This window comes from Toxorhynchites rutilus, unplaced genomic scaffold, assembly GCF_029784135.1.
Source record: "Toxorhynchites rutilus septentrionalis strain SRP unplaced genomic scaffold, ASM2978413v1 HiC_scaffold_17, whole genome shotgun sequence".
In the NCBI taxonomy this organism is placed as follows: Eukaryota; Metazoa; Arthropoda; class Insecta; order Diptera; family Culicidae; genus Toxorhynchites; species Toxorhynchites rutilus.
This window is the reverse complement of record NW_026599729.1, coordinates 83,193-103,784: the sequence shown is the minus strand read 5'-3', so window position 1 is coordinate 103,784 and position 20,592 is coordinate 83,193. Positions and strand designations below refer to the sequence as shown.

The 20,592-nt window shown below is 39.2% G+C and overlaps 1 protein-coding gene across 1 annotated transcript in view; it reads right to left on the bottom strand.

The window, feature by feature from the left end:
- The window catches only part of LOC129781701 (uncharacterized), a gene marked incomplete at its 3' end in the record, with an annotated part of 132,174 nt that overhangs the window by 98,404 nt on the left and 13,178 nt on the right, over positions 1 to 20,592 (bottom strand). The window contains exon 3 of the mRNA XM_055789272.1: positions 14,473 to 14,628. Coding sequence (XP_055645247.1) covers positions 14,473 to 14,628 — 156 coding nt within the window. The remainder of the gene's footprint in view (positions 1 to 14,472; positions 14,629 to 20,592) is intronic.

Below are 20,592 nucleotides of genomic sequence, written 5' to 3'. Positions count from 1 at the left end.
TTATTGTGCCAATAAAGAACGATGTGCCACTTGCGGAGAACAACATGAGGGGAAATCCTGCAGTGCGACTGAGCATAAGTGTCCATATTGCGGGGGATCCCCACACGTGCTCTCAGCTTGTGAAACATACAAGGCTCGCTGGGAGAAACAGAAGCGCTCTTTGAGGGAACGCTCTAAACGCACTTTCGCAGAAATTTTGAAGGGCGCTTCTCCACTGGCTCAAGAACAACAACCAATCAATACACACAATGTCTTCGCTACGTTGCCAGTTGACGAAATGGAAGCGGATACAGCTAACGGGGGCACGCCGACCACTCCCAAAGTTCAAGGACAAGTCCCTCCGGTGATACCCCCTGTTAGCTTGCCCAAAAAATCGAGTGCAGCGGTTAAGCAAAATCAGGTCCCTCCTGGCCTCCGTGGTAATAGTTCACCTTCGAACGACCCAGCACTCGAGGGGACATCAAAAACCCCAACTGTCCCTGTTTTTCCGTCAAGTTCAACTTCCCAATCGGGATTTATAAAGTTGTCTGACCTTGTGGATCAAATCTTCACGTGTTTTAATGTTTCCGACTCTATCAGAACCATTGTCACCGCAATGCTTCCAGTACTAAAGACAATTTTGCAGCAATTGATGCAAACATGGCCCCTCCTTGCAATGATTATCTCTCTTGATGTCTAATTTAAATAGAGAGGTCGGAGATATCACTGTTTTACAGTGGAATTGTCGTAGTCTTATCCCTAAATTGGATACATTCAAATTTCTAATTCATAAACTCAATTGTGATGTTTTTGCTCTATCCGAAACCTGGCTCTCTTCTCAAAATGATCTCTCTTTCCACGATTTTAATATAATACGCTTGGACCGTGATGACAGATACGGAGGGGTACTATTGGGGATCAATAAGTGTCACTCATTTTTTAGAATTGACCTTCCACCTATTGGAGGGATCGAAGCTGTTGCTTGTCATGCAAACATCAGAGGCAAAGACCTCTGTATAGTCAGCTTGTATTGGCCTCCGAGAGCTGCGGTTAGCCGCAAGCAACTTGTTGACATGTGCTCACTCCTTCCTGAGCCACGATTAATCTTGGGAGACTTCAACTCTCACGGAACTGCCTGGGGGGAACAGTACGACGACAATCGTTCATCGTTGATATATGACCTTTGTAACAGCTTCAATATGACCGTTTTGAACACTGGGGAAACAACACGTGTACCTAAACCTCCTGCTAAACCAAGTGCTCTTGACCTCTCGCTTTGCTCGAATTCACTATCGTTAGATTGCAAGTGGAATGTAATCCAGGATCCCAACGGTAGTGACCACTTGCCAATCAAAATTTCTATCAACAATGGGTTGAATTCTTCTGAATCAATAAACATGGCATACGACCTCACAAGACACATTGACTGGAAAAAATATGCGGACGCGATTGCTCTAGCCATCAATTCCAGAGATGGTTTGCCTCCATTGGAGGAGTATAACTTCATTTCTCGTTTGATATATGACAGCGCGGTTCGCGCTCAAACGAAACCCATCCCAGGTTCCACTATTCGTCGAAGGCCTCCCAATCCATGGTGGGATGGCCAGTGTTCCAAGCTTTATGGAGATAAATCGAATGCATTTAAAGCTTTTCGGAAACGTGGAACCCCTGAAAATTTTCAGAAGTATTTGGACCTTGAAAATCAATTTAAAAACTTGATCAAAGGGAAAAAACGTGCTTATTGGCGAAATTTCGTGGGAGGTTTATCACGAGAAACGTCAATGAAAAAATTATGGAAAGTGGCTCGAAACATGAGAAATCGCTCTTCATCCAATGAAAGCGAAGAATATTCACATCGATGGATTTTTAATTTTGCACGAAAGGTTTGTCCCGATTCCGCTCCAGTGCAAAGAATTATTCGAGATATACCACAAGATAGGTGCGATCTTGATTCCGAGTTTTCGATGGTAGAATTCTCTCTTGCTCTCCATTCATGTAACAATTCTGCTCCGGGATCGGATAGAATTAAGTTCAACTTGCTGAAAAATCTCCCTGATGTGGCGAAACATCGCTTGTTGAACTTATTCAATCGGTTTCTGGAGCATAATATTGTTCCAGATGATTGGAGACAAGTACGAGTTATAGCTATTCAAAAACCCGGAAAACCCGCGTCCGACTTCAATTCGTACCGCCCAATAGCAATGCTGTCTTGTATACGGAAATTGTTGGAGAAAATTATCTTGTTTCGCCTTGATCGATGGGTTGAAACGAATGGCCTACTCTCAGATACACAATATGGGTTCCGCAGGGGCAAGGGGACGAATGATTGTCTTGCGTTGCTTTCTTCAGAAATTCAAATGGCTTACGCCGAAAAAAAACAAATGGCTTCAGTATTCTTGGACATAAAGGGGGCCTTTGATTCTGTTTCAATAGAGGTTTTGTCAGACAAATTACACTTTCGGGGTGTGCCGCCTCTATTGAATAATATGTTATATAATTTGCTTTGTGAGAAACATTTGAACTTTTCTCACGGAGATTCGGCAGTAAGTCGGGTCTCTTACATGGGCCTCCCCCAGGGCTCATGTTTAAGCCCCCTTATGTACAACTTCTACGTAAGCGACATTGACAATTGCCTTACACAAAATTGCAGCCTAAGACAACTTGCAGATGATGGAGTGGTGTCTGTCGTAGGATCAAACGAATCCGACCTGCAAGAACCCTTACAAGATACGTTGAACAATTTTTCAACCTGGGCCATTGGGCTAGGGATCGAATTCTCCACGGAGAAAACAGAGATGGTGGTTTTTTCTAGGAAGCATAAGCCAGCAAAACCAAAGCTTCAACTTTTGGGTAAACCGATCACTCATGCTATGTCATTCAAGTATCTTGGGGTCTGGTTCGACTCTAAATGTACTTGGGGGGCCCATATTAGGTATCTGAGTAAAAAATGTCAACAAAGAATAAACTTTCTCCGTACAATTACCGGCACCTGGTGGGGAGCCCATCCCGAAGATCTTATAATGTTGTATCGAACAACTATTCTCTCAGTGATGGAGTATGGCAGTTTCTGTTTTCAATCAGCTGCCAAAACACACCTCATTAAACTCGAGCGAATTCAGTATCTTTGTCTCCGTATCGCGTTGGGATGTATGCCCTCAACGCATACCATGAGTCTCGAGGTTTTGGCAGGCCTACTCCCACTAAAAGATCGCTTCAATTTATTATCTCTTCGGTTCCTCATCCGGTGTAAGGTCATGAACCCATTGGTGATCGGAAATTTTGAGCAGCTGATCGAGCTAAATTTTCATTCTGGATTCATGAGCTCATATCATGAATTCGTCTCCATGCAGGTTGATCCTTCTTCGTATATTCCCAACCGTGTTTGTTTTCCTGACTACATCAATTCCTCTGTGCATTTTGATCTGTCCATGAAGCAGGATATCCATGGAACATCAGATTATCTTCGATCGAGGATCGTTCCAACGATCTTCGATGCAAAGTATGGGGATATCAATTGTGATAATATGTACTTTACTGATGGGTCCTCTATGAATGAGTCCACAGGATTTGGAGTGTTCAACGAAATTTTTAGCACCTCCCACAGTCTTCAGAATCCTTGCTCAGTGTATATTGCTGAATTGGCAGCGATACACTGGGCGCTGGACAGCGTCGCCTCACGACCTGTTGAACACTATTACATTGTAACGGATAGTCTTAGCTCTGTCGAAGCTATCCGTTCAGTGAGGCCGGAAAAGCACTCGCCGTACTTCCTTGAGAGAATACGAGAAATTTTGAGTGCTTTATCCAGACGCTGTTATGTCATTACCTTTGTCTGGGTCCCTTCACATTGCTCAATTCTGGGTAATGAGAGGGCTGACTCATTAGCAAAGGTAGGTGCAATTGAAGGCGATATTTATCAGCGTCAATTCGCCTTCAATGAATTTTATTCTTTAGTCCGCAAAAATACCATAGTTAACTGGCAACGCAAATGGAACGAAGATGAATTGGGCCGGTGGCTCCACTCGATTATCCCTAAGGTTAGCCTCAAACCATGGTTCAAAAGTCTGGACTTGAGCCGGGACTTTATTCGCACCTTCTCCCGACTCATGTCCAATCACTGTTCGTTAGATGCGCTACTCTTTCGTATTAATCTTGCCGACAACAATCTTTGTGTTTGTGGCCAAGGTTACCACGACATCGAGCACGTTGTTTGGTCGTGCGAGCTGTATCTTGTCGCCAGATCGAATTTAGTAGTCACCCTTCGGGCCCGAGGAAGGCAGCCCAATGTGCCGGTGAGAGACGTGTTGGCTCGGTTAGACCTTGATTACATGTCCCAAATATATGTATTCCTTAAAGCTATCGATCTTCGTGTGTGATTGTCCTTATACCCTTAGTTTTTCCTTTTCCTTTTCCTTTGTGAGAGATCGGATCCCTTCTTAAGAATAAGATGAAATGTAAATACATATTAGATATAAGATAGGTTTAAGAATTGAGTGTGATGAGTGTGATTGAGAGTGTGATTGAGAGTGTGAGTGTGATCATTGTCAACATATCCTCATATCCCCTCCTTTTCCTGAAGAAAATATGTCACCCTTCTAAACTCGAGTTGACCGCGAGTAATCGGTTTCCTATATTATTAACATTAGAATTAAGGAAAAATGTATATATATACTAGTAACAATACAGTAAGGAGTTCGGCTCCTTTAAACCTATGTAACTGAGCCTGTAAAAATAAACGATTTAAAAAAAAAAAAAAAAAAAAAAAACTTATATGAAATTATGACTTCTGTCTTCAACAGATGTCTATCACTTGGCTACTTCCCCTCGAGTTGGAAGTTGGCAAAAGTGATCCCGATACTAAAACCCGGAAAAGATCCTTCTTCTTCAAAGAGCTATCGACCAATTAGCCTTCTCCCAGCATTTTCGAAAGTATTCGAAAAAATTATATTAACGCGCATTCTTGCTTTTGCAGATTAGCACAATATATTTTTGGATGAGCAGTTTGGATTCCGAAAAGGTCACTCTACAATTCACCAGCTTCGTAGAGTATACAATATAATCAGACGAAACAAGTCAGTTTCAAAATCATCTGCCATGGCACTTCTTGATGTTGAAAAAGCATTTGATAATGTTTGGCATAATGGTCTCATTTACAAGCTTCAGAACTTTGGTTTTCCTACATACTTGATAAAAATTATAAAAAATTATCTTTCTGATAGAGCGTTCAATGTTTCTATAAACAATATTTCATCAGAGAAATTCATTGTGAATGCAGGTGTTCCTCAAGGATCCATCTTGGGACCAATTCATTTCAATATCTACACTTCATGCTTGGTTTTAAAGTCTGTGTTAGGGAACATTTTTCGATGAGAACAAAAGTCCCCCTACTTTCATGTATTTGCAATGCCGATTTCCCCAAGGCTGCTTGGTTTTGATGGCTGTGTTAGGGAAACCGTAAATCGGGCCAATCAGAACGATGCAGTTAGGGCGTTTAGATAACGCCTAATATTTTACAGTTATTCAATTGTTTATCTAATGAAAAACAACATTTTGTTAGTTGCGATAGATGCGTAGAAATATTCCCTATCAAGTGATGCAAACATCTCTCCTATCCAGTAAGAAATGTTCGAGCTATAAGCATTCGAAATCTTTCATTTTTCCTGCATGTTCTGTGTTTAGGTTTTCATTTTACCCTCCATATATTCCGGTTATACGTAGTCCCACGTCAAAACGGCAAATGGTTTTAAAAGTTATAGTTTCTGCAGCAAATTATTTATTGTGCATTCGTCTACATTCGAATTAAAGGTAAAACCTTGTAAAATTATATAGATTTCAATTTATAATTTTTCTCATTGATTTTTAAAGAGGTAAGCGGCCACAGGAGGTTACTCAGCTGGAGGTGCTGGAACCGGGTTTTGTGCCGCTTAAAGATAATTAACTGCCACATCCGCAGCAACCGGCCTGGGAGGAACCATTCGTGCCCGAGGAATGATATTTGGTCTCACTCCGTAAGCATTGTTGATCTGCTGAACGACAATTCTGCGAGCTTTTTCCAACCGATCGGTGTTATTGTTGCGGAAACAGCCGAGTTGATATAGATAGAGCAACACTCCTACGAAAACTACCGTTAAGCATCTTGCCGGAGACGAGTATAGATATACAGGTCGGACTCGATTATATGTGATTCGATTATATACAATTTTGGACTCGATTATATACAGCTTGGAAAAACAAAAATTTTCTAGCTTATTTCAAGAAGGAAAGGAGAGCCTTTCAGCGTTAAGGTGAAGTTTAAGTGGCTATTACATGTGCAGTGGGGTAAAAATCGGGATTTTTTAAGATATTGCTTGAATTTTCACCAGGAATTGTTTAGATCGATATTGCAGCCAAATAATGAAAGATAGAAGTTGGGCGTCAAAGAACGAATTGTAGAGCGGTTAAAGAACTTCAATTTAATTGTTGCAAAACAATGTAGTTCAATTTAAAATTTTAGGATAAAATTAATAATAACACATTAAAAATTATTAACTTTGAATTTTTCACTTCCAAAATGTTATTAACATCCACTAATTGAGTAATCCTGTACTAATTTTTCTCATCTTGCAAATGAAATCATCAAAATTGTCTTCCTTAGCGTACTTTTTAATGTAGAGCCAGTTTGAAGCAACAGAGTCCGAAACAAAAAAAAAACTATCTCTTCTCTGTTCTATAACTCTGTCATTGTTGAAATTCGAAAATATGCGTAGGAGTATTTTTTTCATCAAATATAATCGTCTATCACCTCCTAAGACAATCTGGAAAAATTATTTTTTTTCGTGTGAGAAAGGTGTTTTCTGACTTAAAGGGGATGAATCAAAAATCAAATTCCTCTTTTATTTTCAAAAATCGAAAAATACATGTAAAAAAAACAAATAAAAAAAAATTTGACTCGATTATATACAGTGAACAGAAATCAAAAACTGTATATAATCGAGTCCGCGCTGTACCACGGTCATCAGGATTCACACCAGACACAAGGTAAAGAAAATGTCCAACCAGTCACGGTTTTCTTGCTCCTCGACCACAATATTAGGAAACCTTCTAGCCGGGCAGCGCCCGCCTCCGCAACTGTCGCAGGTTGTGCTTTAAGTGTTCCAACAGCGGTAATGGCAGTGGCAGTGCCCGAGGGTACATTTGATGAAGCAGCTGCTGATGGTGAAGTTTCCGCGCCCACTCCAATCGCAGGTGATGATGGCATTGGAGAGCTTGCACTGTTTGGTATCGTGGATTGACTAGATGATCCTTGATTGACAGGTGTTGGCGCTGGTCCGGGATCGCCCCATTCGAAGTTATCGAAGCTGGAGTGCTACCGGCTGATGGCATTGGCGAGAGGTATGGGTAGTATGCTAGGTTCGACAAAGTATGTGCGAATATTGGATTTGGAGGGATGTTAGCTGCTGATAGATTTGGCGGAGGGCTCTACATTGGTGAAGCTGTCATTGCAAGTTTGCTGGGGCACTTGGAATCAATGTTGGTGGATTGGTCTGTCCATTAGATATCACATTGATTTGAGTTTGCTGACCTTCATAATGGCGGATCTAATATAATGCTATCTTTTCTTCCCGATGTGCGGAAATGCGAATAGTGCTGTTACATTTAAGAAAGAAACAAATGACAATCTTACATTTTTTTTTAGAATATCCTCCTCAGATGGACTCTCATTTGCAAATTTTGTTTTTGAATTGATCTTTTTGTACACAAATGCGATAGAGCGCACCAAATCTAAACAGTGCCCTTTAGGAATTTAGTAAATATCATTACCTCCAGAGATGCCAGCAGAAGGTCTTCGTCGAAAATATGAAATGTTGATGTGTATAAATACCTGCCAGCTACCTTTGTAATCGTGAGAATAGTAAAGTGATGTTTGAAAAACTGCAGGGAATTGAGTCAAGACATATAGAAAAGAAATACGATGCAACAGAATAGAGTCTCCGATAAAAATTTAATATCAGTAAAATTGCGAACTTGTCTGCAAATTTGGTATCCTTGCAATGATGATAAACAAATTTCGAAATAATTCGAAGACGAACGGATTGATAAATGTGCTTAATCGAAGTCGAACGGGTTACAAAATGCATTATTTTGCCAATTTCAACCCGTTCGGGATCCGGAATAGAGGTGAATTCCTTAATATTTTCCTTCGTTGATCGTATTGTTGTGAACCTATTCACGTTGGAGAGCATATTCGAACATATTCGTTGGCCGAGGCATTTTGATGTAATGTAATACTTTACTATTTTTGAAAGCATAGGCAGCCGTGGCAGTGTTCCGAGCTCTGCAATACAATTTTCTTACCCAATGTTAAAGTTGCTTAAACTTACATTATACACCCATTAAACGTAAAAATAATAATTGTATTGATATCAATAAAATTTTATTCTATTGATTTTCATGACATGAAACGCTATGACTAAGGAATAACATTTTATTGAGTAAAAAATAACGAATTTCACCAAACAAACAAAACCATGGTCGAAGATTGGAAAATGAAAATTTAACTTTCAGAGCACTTGCTCGAGTTTTGATGGGAAGTGTGCGAAAACGATCATTTTCTTCACACTGTTTCGCAAAATTATAGATTTTCGGGCGAGTGATGAGGGAGGGACATGAAAGAAATGAGCGCCATTGTGGCTAGCTTCCACTTTAACCTTAATATAGAGAAAACATATTGGAAACGGAAAAAGTAATTTTCTTTTATAATTTTTAGTTTGTGTTTAATTCAACCCAATGCGAATTTTAATTGGACTAACAACACCTACACTATACTATATGTAGAGCATATGGGAAATCACTTTTTCTAATATTTCTTCACTTCTACAATTTTTCTCGCCGCTTAACCAAACGACCCGTTCTCGAGCGGAAAAACAGCTTGATTTTTTATTTATGAAAATTGAAATAAATCGTTTCACATATCAAGTAATTTTCACCACAACACAAAATTTACACTTACACTTGTGATCATTTTTTCACAATACACGATCGGCCATTGATATGAAATTACACGAAGCAACATTTCGGTGGGAGCAAAAGCGCCCCCTATGTATTTGCAATGTTTCTTCTTATTTTCCTTTGTTTACGGAGACTTTAAATCTAACGATTCAATCGTCTCCGATTTTCTTTTCTACTATTTTTATTATTCTAGTTTCAAATGTTCTATATTTTCCTGTAAAGTCCTGTTTCTTTCAAAAATTAAATTAAGTTATTCTCCTGAATGTCATCATTACTCAATATGTCCCTTAGGTTTTTTCCAATATTAATCCTAATTCTAGCATCCTTCGTATGTTGACAATCCAGTAGTAAGTGACTTACAGAGATGGGAGCCTCGTTGCAAGAGCATTGAGGTTTTTCTTTATTTCTTTGAAAAAGATATGTATGAGTGACCTTTGTATGGCCGATTCGAAGACGGGTGAGAAGCCGTCTTTCCTTACTGTTGTTTCTGTCATGCCATGGAAGAGTGGTATTTTTAATTTTTTGAAGAAAAGTTGGTCTGTTGTTTCTCCAGGCTATGTTCCAACTTTGGTGGATCTGCTGTTTTACCCAAAGTTTCGCATCGGAGCGAGGAATGGGTACATTAGGGGGTTCTTGAATTCTGCCCCTACCGGCTAATTTGTCGGCGACAATATTTCCAGGAATTCCGGTATCACCGGGAATCCAACAGAAGGTAATATTTTTATCTGAGGCAGCTTCTTCTATTGCAATGATCCATGGGTGAAGGTTTTTACCTTTTCGAAGAGCCCGGAGACAGCTCGCGGGATCATAAAACAGAACAATAGGAAGAGAATCATGTGTGCACTCTTGGGTAGCGATTAGAAGCGAAAATGCTTCTGCGCTAAAAATAGTGCATTGTGGAGGAAGCGAGAAACTACCAGTCTATCGGTTTTCAAAAATACCGCAACCGACACCATCAGTGCTTAGTGTACTTGATGTTCAAACTGGAATTTTGTTACTACGAGGTGATTGAAACAGGCCTTCACTTTTGATGGGAGATCTTCTGCACGAACTTCCTTGAGTAAATCAAGGTTAACATTCGGCGGTTTTACATTCCAATTCCTTTCCATGACCGTCAAATGTACACATATATCGGGAAGATTCTAATTCGTGTGTTCTTTGAATTGGTCCTTTGCCCGAGATATTAATGTAACATCATGGTCACGGTCAGGAATTGAAAGGTAACGAATAGCTCTATTTGTTACAATCTTCGTAACGAGTCGATCAAATGGTAGTTGCCCACTCTCTGCCATAACAGCGAGGGTAGGACTTGTAACGAAGGCACCAATGGCTATCTTTATTGCCTTGTTATATACCGGTTCGATCGTTTTTAGTGGTTTTTCACCACCTCGGCTGAAGATGCTTACTCCATAGAGAATTTTTGGTATTAACCAAGCATTTATTATCCGTAAAAGAGATTTCCTATGTCCCAAAGCTAGATTGCCAGAAATCGCCTTCAATAGATTCAATCTATTGCGGGCATCTTTTTTGACCATCTGAGCATGTGGTTTAAAAATCAGTCTCTTATCAAAAGTTACTCCAAGTATTTTGAGAGTTTTTACTGAGGGAATTTGGGTTTCGAAAATTTTAGGGTTGGAAACTTTGAAGTGAGCTTTGGGATTACATATATGCAGAAGTTTTGATTTTTCGGGGATATATCGAAACCAGCCCCGTTTTGAACAGAATCAATCGCTTTCTGAAGTCTTTTGACGTAGGACTACGTCTTACATTTCTATACCGGGGTGTAAAATCAAAGTTTCGAAAACGAAAGCGTTACGCCGGAGACCGAGATTTTGAGCGTTAATAGCTCCTAAACAACTGAACGAAATGGTATGATAAACACTTCATTCGATAGATAAAATGTCTACGCGTTCTATACTTGTTACTTTCTGATCCAAAAACTTGTTTCAATAGTCTTAAAATTGCTTTCAAAACAGGCTATTGAAATCACCAATCGGTATATAAGCGAGCGCCGCTCGGAAATCCACTTAGTTCTAATTGAACAGCGATTGGAGCATGTTGTCGCTGTTGTGGTGAAGCTCTTCGTTTATCATGAAAGCGCGAATGAACGGTGTCTCTAAGAGCCTGTTTGTGCACCTTAGGCCAGAAGGGAATCCATCAGGAGGAGAGTGATGCCACAAACTGTTCCCCGGGAAGATCTCGAAGCAGCCGCTACAAACACACACACATACACGCACGGAATTCTTTCCGTTTGGATGCCATTCAGCATCGAGAAAGATCCGGAAAATAATCTGCCAGTTCCTCTGGGAATTTAAAAATACATTCATGTGAAAGAGTTTATTTGAATGTTTTCTATCCATGTAACACTGTGACCAAATATGTTTCAATCAAGTGCTATTAACAGATGGTTATCGAGTTAGCATTAACCACTGGTGGGCTTCCAGTATCGAGGAAAATGTGGAAATATCTAATCGTTACTGAAAATAATCTGCCAATTCCTCTGGGAATTTAAAAATACATTCATGTGAAAGAGTTTATTTGAATGTTTTCTATCCATGTAACACTGTGACCAAATACATTTGGTTTTGTGATTTTTCAATCAATCGCAATTAACAGAATAGCTTCTGAAGATTATTCTTCCCCATCAGTAGAATATTTCCGTATCCAATATTGTATGCGTATTGTAATCGATTATTGCTCAGTCGCCGAAAGTTCCGACCTCAGAGAGTTCATTCCCCTCTAGTTTGCCTTCCAAATTGCCATCGTAAACCATGCCTTCTCTCGATTCAATCACGCACAAAAAGCATACTTAAGCGATATTCTGGTGGTGAGACGCATTAATTTTTCGTGAGGACATCGACAAGACAACATCGTTGCTGAGGGTGCTGGACGGCGAAGGATCGAGATCTGCCCTGAAACGCAGGCAGTTTGTTTGAACCTGTGAGGGAGCACAGAGAAGCCGATCCTTCAGGAGAAGAGAAGGTGACCATCGAAGCAGCCGCTACACACACATATACACGCACGGAATTCTTACCGTTTGGATGCCATTCAGCATCGAGAAAGATCCGGAAAATAATCTGCCAGTTCCTCTGGGAATTTAAAAATACATTCATGTGAAAGAATTTATTTGAATGTTTTCTATCTATGTAACACTGTGACCAAATATGTTTCAATCAAGTGCTATTAACAGATGGTTATCGAGTTAGCATAAACCACTGGTGGGCTTCCAGTATCGAGGAAAATGTGGTAATATCTAATCGTTACTGAAAATAATCTGCCAGTTCCTCTGGGAATTTAAAATTACATTCAAGTGAAAGAGTTTATTTTAATGTTTTCTATCCATGTAACACTGTGACCAAATACATTTGGTTTTGTGATTTTTCAATCAATCGCAATTAACAGAATAGCTTCTGAAGATTATTCTTCCCTATCAGTAGAATATTTCCGTATCCAATATTGGATGCATAAAACCTTGTGCATCCAACGTAACACTCTCGTTTTCGAAGTCCCCCAAATATTCATTCATTCAGAATCAATTCAGATTCAAATTCAAACAAATGATCTCTAAATCAACGATAGTCCTACGTCACCCTTGCGGTTATACCATAGATATAACCCACTTCCTGTTTTTCTTGTTGCTGATGCAGTGACGCTAACTGAAACTAGCACAATGTCGCTAGTACTAGCACAATGTCGCATAGACAAGAATTTTTACATTTTCCGGATTTTTTGCAAAAAGGGACTGCATAATAATTATGAAGAGGGTTGGCGATACAACCGAGCCTTGGGGAATTCCCCTTTCTTGGATTTTCAATGAAGATTTTGTGTTGTTGACTATGGCTCTGAGTTCTATTTTCTAGGAAACTTTTCACATAGAAACCTAGTCTTCCACGGATCACCCAGTCGAAGAGACTCTTCAATACTGGATATCTCCATGCTGATCAAATGCTTTACTTAGATAAAGTGATGCCACATCTGCGTGGTGATCTTTCTCAATAACGTCATGTACAATAGCCTGTAGATCTTCGAGGTGATCTTCTGTGCATTTTCCCGCACGAAAAGCGAACTGTCTTGGATCGAGCAGCTTATTAGACTCTAAAAAGGTCTTTAGGCGTCGATTTACTATCCTTTCTAGAACTTTTCCAACACAACTCAAAAGAGTCGAAAATTGTATAGAAGATGTTGGTTTTGACTACGTCTTTCATTTCTGTACCGGGGTGTTAGTTCAAAGTTTCTAAAACGAGAGAGTGACGCTGGACTGCAAGGTTTTGAACGTCAATACCTCTTTACCGGCTGGATGGAGTGGTATAATAATCACTTCATCCAAGAGATAAAATGTCAACGAATTATATGATTGTCACTTATCGGTTCAAAAGCTTAAAAATTGCTTTGAAAGCAAGCTATTGAAATCATAACAATCTTGCTCATTGATGATGATTGGTGATCGCAATGTGTTCCCGAACACGGTCACAAAATATAGGCACATGAAGAAACCGTGATTTGTTTTGCTCGCTTGGATGAGTGTTTGGGCATTGAGCTTCGTATTACGGAATGGAGGAGTAGGCATGACAATATGGGGTTGCAGTAGAAATGAACACACTTTTAAAATCAAAATTATGAATGAGAATTAATTTTCCCAAACCAAATTAGTACTCTATGTAAATGAAAATCACTTTTGCTTGCAAGTAGTGAAAAAATATCATGCAAAAATTGTGTCTCTAGATAATTTTATATTATAATGTTATGTTCTGGTGAGAATATCTGAAAAATCTGAAAATCGTTTAAATTAGGGTCATAACGACGTACGTCTAATAGGTAAATAACACCAAGAAAAAAATTTCATACAAATTTTAGCAATTTAAAACTGCTTTAAGGGCGACTGATAGAGAATAGCTGGTCTCATACAAACTAATGTCGTATCCAGATGACACCATTCCACCGTCAACGCGAAAAGCAGACATACGCAAGGCGTGAGTACTTTCACTCGCATCGGTTTCTGTTCTGCTTTCGCATGGAACAGTCATGAAAAATTGTTTGCGTATGAATGCGTGCGAGCGAAGTAATATTCGCACCCATTTACGCATTCGGCTTGGTGTTCCCGTGATGTAATCCAATAGCATCAGTTTGGCTTGGTGTTCCCGTGATGTAATCCAATAGCATCAGTTTGGCTTGGTGTTCCCGTGATGTAATCCAATAGCATTTGGATCCAAAAATGGTCCAGTCGGTAATTTTTCCGATCATAGAGAACAAACTCATTGCACCACTGATACGCTCAAAATATTTCAAAAATCCAAATATTTGTCGAGTTGTTATCCAATCAATTTTAGATCGGAACCAATGACGGAGAGGTCGAGAGAGAACGCGGTTTTGGTCATAGAATACGTCAACGGCGATCGCTTCATAAGTTTTCCAACCAGTGCTTTAAACAATCTTTGGTTTTTAAATTACAACATACGAATCAACAAATTAGAAGAATAAAAAAATTGATTGTTCTATTGTACATACCTTTCAATTCATCGACAACAGACATGCTTTCATTGCTAGACAACGTATTTCCAGTATCAGAATTCTTTTGTTTTGAGCCTGTTTGTTGTGAAGGAACGTCATTTCGAATGGCTGAATTTTGTGCGATATCGTCTAAAGATTTCTGGATGCAATCACCTGAAAATATACATGAGGGTAAAAAAGTATTTAATGAAATTCATAGCCGGAAAATTACTTCATTTAAATAAAAAAAGTTAAGATAATTTAATCACAGTTGTTATCAATAACCTATTACAATGCAAATTGATTGGACAAAACACTTCAGTTTGTTTGTACTCATACATTTAGTTTACACACCGTCGGTTTCGTACAGAATCATACACGTTTTGTTTTACTTCTACAACTTTTTCGGACACGTTGCAGAGTTATGCTCACACAAACTGCGTCGTCAATCTAAGGACACACGGGAACTTCCGATCGGACACAATTTTTTCTTCACGCGAATTCTCGGGAAACAAAAACACACTTTTAGGTATAGTCTTTTTTCTCTACACAAGCCAAAGGATAACTTCAAAAACACACAGCCCTCGGTTGAGTGCAATTTACGGCTGGAATTTTGCAATCGGCTGACTGCACACAAAAATTTTGAAGGTAGCAACGGAAGCGGGATCGGTTGAGCCAACACGATGTAATCACCTAAGACAAGACGTGACAACTGGCTACTTACTCTTCTTTCTGCATTTTCTTCGACCAAGTGCTAGATAACAGGGAAGCGAGATGTGAAGGTTGCCAAATGTTATAAAATTTCGGAAGATTATTTTCCCATGAAAAACATGTGTTCTTCGTATCATGTATTTTCTGAGTTGCATAATTTTTTTTGTATTAATCTTCCGACCGAATATCACATATTTTAAACAATAAGTATTTTCCTGTTATTTTGGTATCCAAAAAATAAAATGTGAAGAGATAAAGAAAACTAGAAAACGTAGATTTGATAGTAGGTGTATGATATGTTGACATATATGAATTAAATTCAAAGTTCATTTTATTTATCAAGAGATTACGGGCCTTACCGTTTACACTTCAAGATGAAAACGGAATGGACGACACGCCATGAAATTTCGTTTTACGAGTTAGAGAAAATGATGGGTTTTCAGGTAGAATGAACACTCTTCAAATAGAAATTATGAATGAAAATTAACTTCTCCGTATCATATTAGTGTTGATTGTGAATGGAAAACTTTGCTTTCTTCATTTGGTAAAATAATCTCGTACAAAAATTGTATCTGAAGATAATTTTATATTATAATGAGTAGTTTTAGTGAGAATATCGCAAAGTGTATAGAAAACAGGTCAAGTTAGGGTAAGAAAGACGTTCTTCAAGTAAATAAATAACGCCAAGTAAAAATTTTCATTCAGGTTTTAACAATTTAAAAGTGCCTTCGGGCCGAGTAGTAAGACTTGTTAAAAGCTTATTTCGTTTCCAGATATCGATACCGTATCTCTGTCATCGCGGATAAACTTCAATTCGTTTTTACCGTGGAGTGTATACGGAAATAAGGCCTTATAATTTAACTTTGATATCGTTCAAATACTAACAGTACTGAAATATTGATAAAATCATACATTCCCAAATAATAACATAGCGTTTATTCAGTTTTTTTTTTCTGTAGGTATGTATGGTTTATTCAAGTTCCAATATGATTTTAAATACTTTTCTGCTGCGTTGGTTGTTATTTGTTATTAGATTATAATTATATTGCTAACTGCTTTACGGTTGGAAAATAATTGAATGCTCTTCTCTGTTAGGTCGCTGCTATTATGCTATGCTAGATGGCAAAATAATCCCGAAAAGATGTAGGGTGGAAATTCCGATGCAATGTTTCCTTCTCTTCGGGAACACCGGACGTAATAGAAACGAAAATATACAAAAAAAAACCATTATAGAAATTATCGCTAAATTGAAATGTGAATGCAACAATTATTCAATTTTGAATATATTTGGCAACATATTTATCTTTGTTAATTATTTTACTCATTAGCCAATCAGAAGGCGAGTTGCAAGTGGTCCGAGTTTGACAGAAGTGGTGGTCCGGAATCGGCCCCCTATTGTCATGTCTCGTCTCAGGCTTCGTTTATTGCGATAGTTGCACCGTATTCGTTCGATTAATAATTGATTTCTGTATCGGGGATCACTAGTCACCAATATATACACAGTAGAATATAAATTGAAGCATTGTTTGTTTACAATGACATAAAGCTGCAAGGTCATCACCTGGTCTTATAGGAGGAGGAAGGAGAATAGAAGGAGTTACAGAGTATTGCTGTACGAATTTTCAAACGCGTTTTTCTCAAAACCATGTTTTTCAATTGGTGGTATCAATATATCAGGATCTACTCGACCGATTTGGCTGATATTTTTTATCAGCATTTAAAAATTAATTATCTAAAGCGTTACATGCCGTTTTGACGTAGAACTACGTCTTTCATTAAGGGTGCCAAATCAGAAAACAGGTCACGTTTTTATGAAATAAAGTTAATGTTAATAACTATTTTTGCCGCGAACAGATTTTGGCGATTTACATACTAAACGAATCGGAAATTCCCTAAGATTTGTTTAATATGCTATACATTGGAATCTCCTGGTTCGTAAATGGTTAAAATTCATGAAAACTTTAAGCGTTTTCATTTTTCCTTACATTTGTTCTGTCCATTTGCGTGCTTTCCAGAACAGAGCTGTCAATAACGAGCATTGAAGGGGAAATCGTAGGATTTAAAGTCTCCGCGAACAGAGGAAAAGAAGAAGATTGAAGGGGAACACTTGCCTAGAGTATAAACAGTGGATCTCGCTGAGGCAAACTTTTATCATTCCACTCCGACCGTCGACAGAGACGGACGTGTTTGGAGCTCCATTCATTACCTGATTTTTAAAAAGCTATTTATTTCTCTTTTCAGATTGTCTACCTGCGATTCATCAACTACCTGTCTGCCCTTGAGGACTACAACAATGGGGAAAACCCGGTCAACCGACCCAGGCATACCACATGGCACCAACAAACGACATCGATCGGACACCGGCAAGGAGCCAATATTAGAAAGAAACCGCTATGCTTTATTGGATGGCCATACCGAGGAGGAACCAACTACCGAGAAAGTAAATGTAGAGAAAAAGGTGAAAGTACCACCTTATTTTACAACATCGAGAGATATAGGAACTTTGAGGTCTGAACTGCTGGCGCTGAAATTGCAGCCAGTTTTTAAAATATGCAGCATCGGGATTAAAATCACTAGTCCCAACCTGGAGCAATATAAAATAATTGGATCATACCTGAAATCAAAAAATCATGAGTTTTACACTCACGATACGCCGTCTGAAAAACCATTTAAGGTGGTGTTGCGAGGTCTTCCTGCTATTGAGTTGGAGGATATTAAAAAAGATCTGGAACAATCATACAATATTCAGCCGTTAGCTGTATATCGGATGACTAGGCATAAAACGCCAGACAATGGGTATTCCAATGTTTTGTACCTGATCCACTTCAAGAAAGGATCAGCCAACATAACTCGCATAAGAGAAATCAGTGAGATCTTCAACATCTCGGTACAATGGGACCGATACAAACCTCAACATCGGGATGTAACGCAATGTTCAAATTGCCTTGGTTTCGGACACGGAACAAGAAACTGTCACATGAAAACTCGTTGTGGCAAGTGTGCTGCTGACCACCTAACAAGCACTTGCAGCCTTCCAGAAAAAGAACCTCGCAAATGCGTTAACTGTGGCGAAAGTCACCAAGCCACCAGCCGTAGCTGCACAAAATGTGCGGATTTTAAACGTATCTGGAAGCAAGCTACTGATAAAACACAGAATAGGAAGAAGGTTCCAGAATTTACTGACAAAGAGTTCCCTCCAATGGTTTCTCGCACGATTCCTGTTCTTCCTCCTCTTCCACTTCCTACAGGTCGCCCCCAAACGGCCTCTTCTAGCGAAAAGCCAAAAAAGGAGCAACCGAGCTATAGTAAGGTTGCAGCTATTGGTTTATCACCTACACCAAAACCTTCACCTCATTCCTCTTCTACTGAGGAGCTTTATAGCATGCAAGAACTTGCAACCCTGTTCTTGAACTAGATCGACAGACTAGAAGTTGTCGCAACCAACAGGAACAAGTACAAGTTATGCTACATTTTTATTATAACCATGGATCGGTCATCTCTAAGGCTAATTAATTGGAATGCCTGCTCTCTTAAGAGTAAGCTTATCGAGTTCACTGACTTCCTGGTGACAAACAGCATCGACGTAGCTATCGTTACTGAGACGCATCTTAAACCGAATATTAATATTCGAGTCCCGAATTATCGTCTATTGAGAATGGATCGTGCTGGTTCTGGTGGAGGAGGTGTTGCCTTAGCCATCAGAAATAACATCAGATATCGACTTTTGCCGTGTCTGAAACTCAACATCATCGAAGCTATTGGGGCGGAAATCACAACATCGATTGGGTCTATTATCGTGATTGCGGTCTACTATCCCAAACAGACGTCAATCAGAGATGGCTCAGCGTTGCTTCTTAAAAACGATATCATCAAGCTAACACGAAGGCAGTCGAAATACGTCATCGGCGGGGACATTAATGCTCGACATCAGTCCTGGGGAAACCAAAGGAGGAATCAATATGGAGTGACTCTAAATGATGATCTACAGTGTGGGCGCTACAGGATTCTTAGTCCAGCGACCCCCACTCGCATTTCTCGTTCTGGAGTACATTCCATAATTGATTTCTTCATTACCAACATGGATCGCCACATCGGTGATCCTATTGCCCTTAACGAGTTGAGTTCGGATCACTTCCCAGTGATGGTTGAATTGGGAGTGAATGTCGTAGTCAGGAGGCCACAATGTAGAACGATTGATAACACCTGCCGAAAAGGCTAATGCAATTGGCAACCATTTCGCTAGTTCACACAATCTTGGCCAGAACATTACAAGTCCATTTGAAGCTTCGGCGAATGATACTGTAAGGGCTATTGACAATATCCATTCTGTACCTCAAGAGAGTGAAATCATCTCGACTGCAGAGGTTATCTCGGTTATACGCTCGTTGAAGAATATGAAGGCCCCCGGCTTCGACAGTATATTTAACATTGAGTTGAAACATCTTAGTAACAACTTATATGAAATTATGACTTCTGTCTTCAACAGATGTCTATCACTTGGCTACTTCCCCTCGAGTTGGAAGTTGGCAAAAGTGATCCCGATACTAAAACCCGGAAAAGATCCTTCTTCTTCAAAGAGCTATCGACCAATTAGCCTTCTCCCAGCATTTTCGAAAGTATTCGAAAAAATTATATTAACGCGCATTCTTGCTTTTGCAGATGAGCACAATATATTTTTGGATGAGCAGTTTGGATTCCGAAAAGGTCACTCTACAATTCACCAGCTTCGTAGAGTATACAATATAATCAGACGAAACAAGTCAGTTTCAAACTCATCTGCCATGGCACTTCTTGATGTTGAAAAAGCATTTGATAATGTTTGGCATAATGGTCTCATTTACAAGCTTCAGAACTTTGGTTTTCCTACATACTTGATAAAAATTATAAAAAATTATATTTCTGATAGAGCGTTCAATGTTTCTATAAACAATATTTCATCAGAGAAATTCATTGTGAATGCAGGTGTTCCTCAAGGATCCATCTTGGGACCAATTCTTTTCAATATCTACACTTCATGCTTGGTTTTAAAGTCTGTGTTAGGGAACATTTTTCGATGAGAACAAAAGTCCCCCTACTTTCATGTATTTGCAATGCCGATTTCCCCAAGGCTGCTTGGTTTTGATGGCTGTGTTAGGGAAACCGTAAATCGGGCCAATCAGAACGATGCAGTTAGGGCGTTTAGATAACGCCTAATATTTTACAGTTATTCAATTGTTTATCTAATGAAAAACAACATTTTGTTAGTTGCGATAGATGCGTAGAAATATTCCCTATCAAGTGATGCAAACATCTCTCCTATCCAGTAAGAAATGTTCGAGCTATAAGCATTCGAAATCTTTCATTTTTTCCTGCATGTTCTGTGTTTAGGTTTTCATTTTACCCTCCATATATTCCGGTTATACGTAGTCCCACGTCAAAACGGCAAAT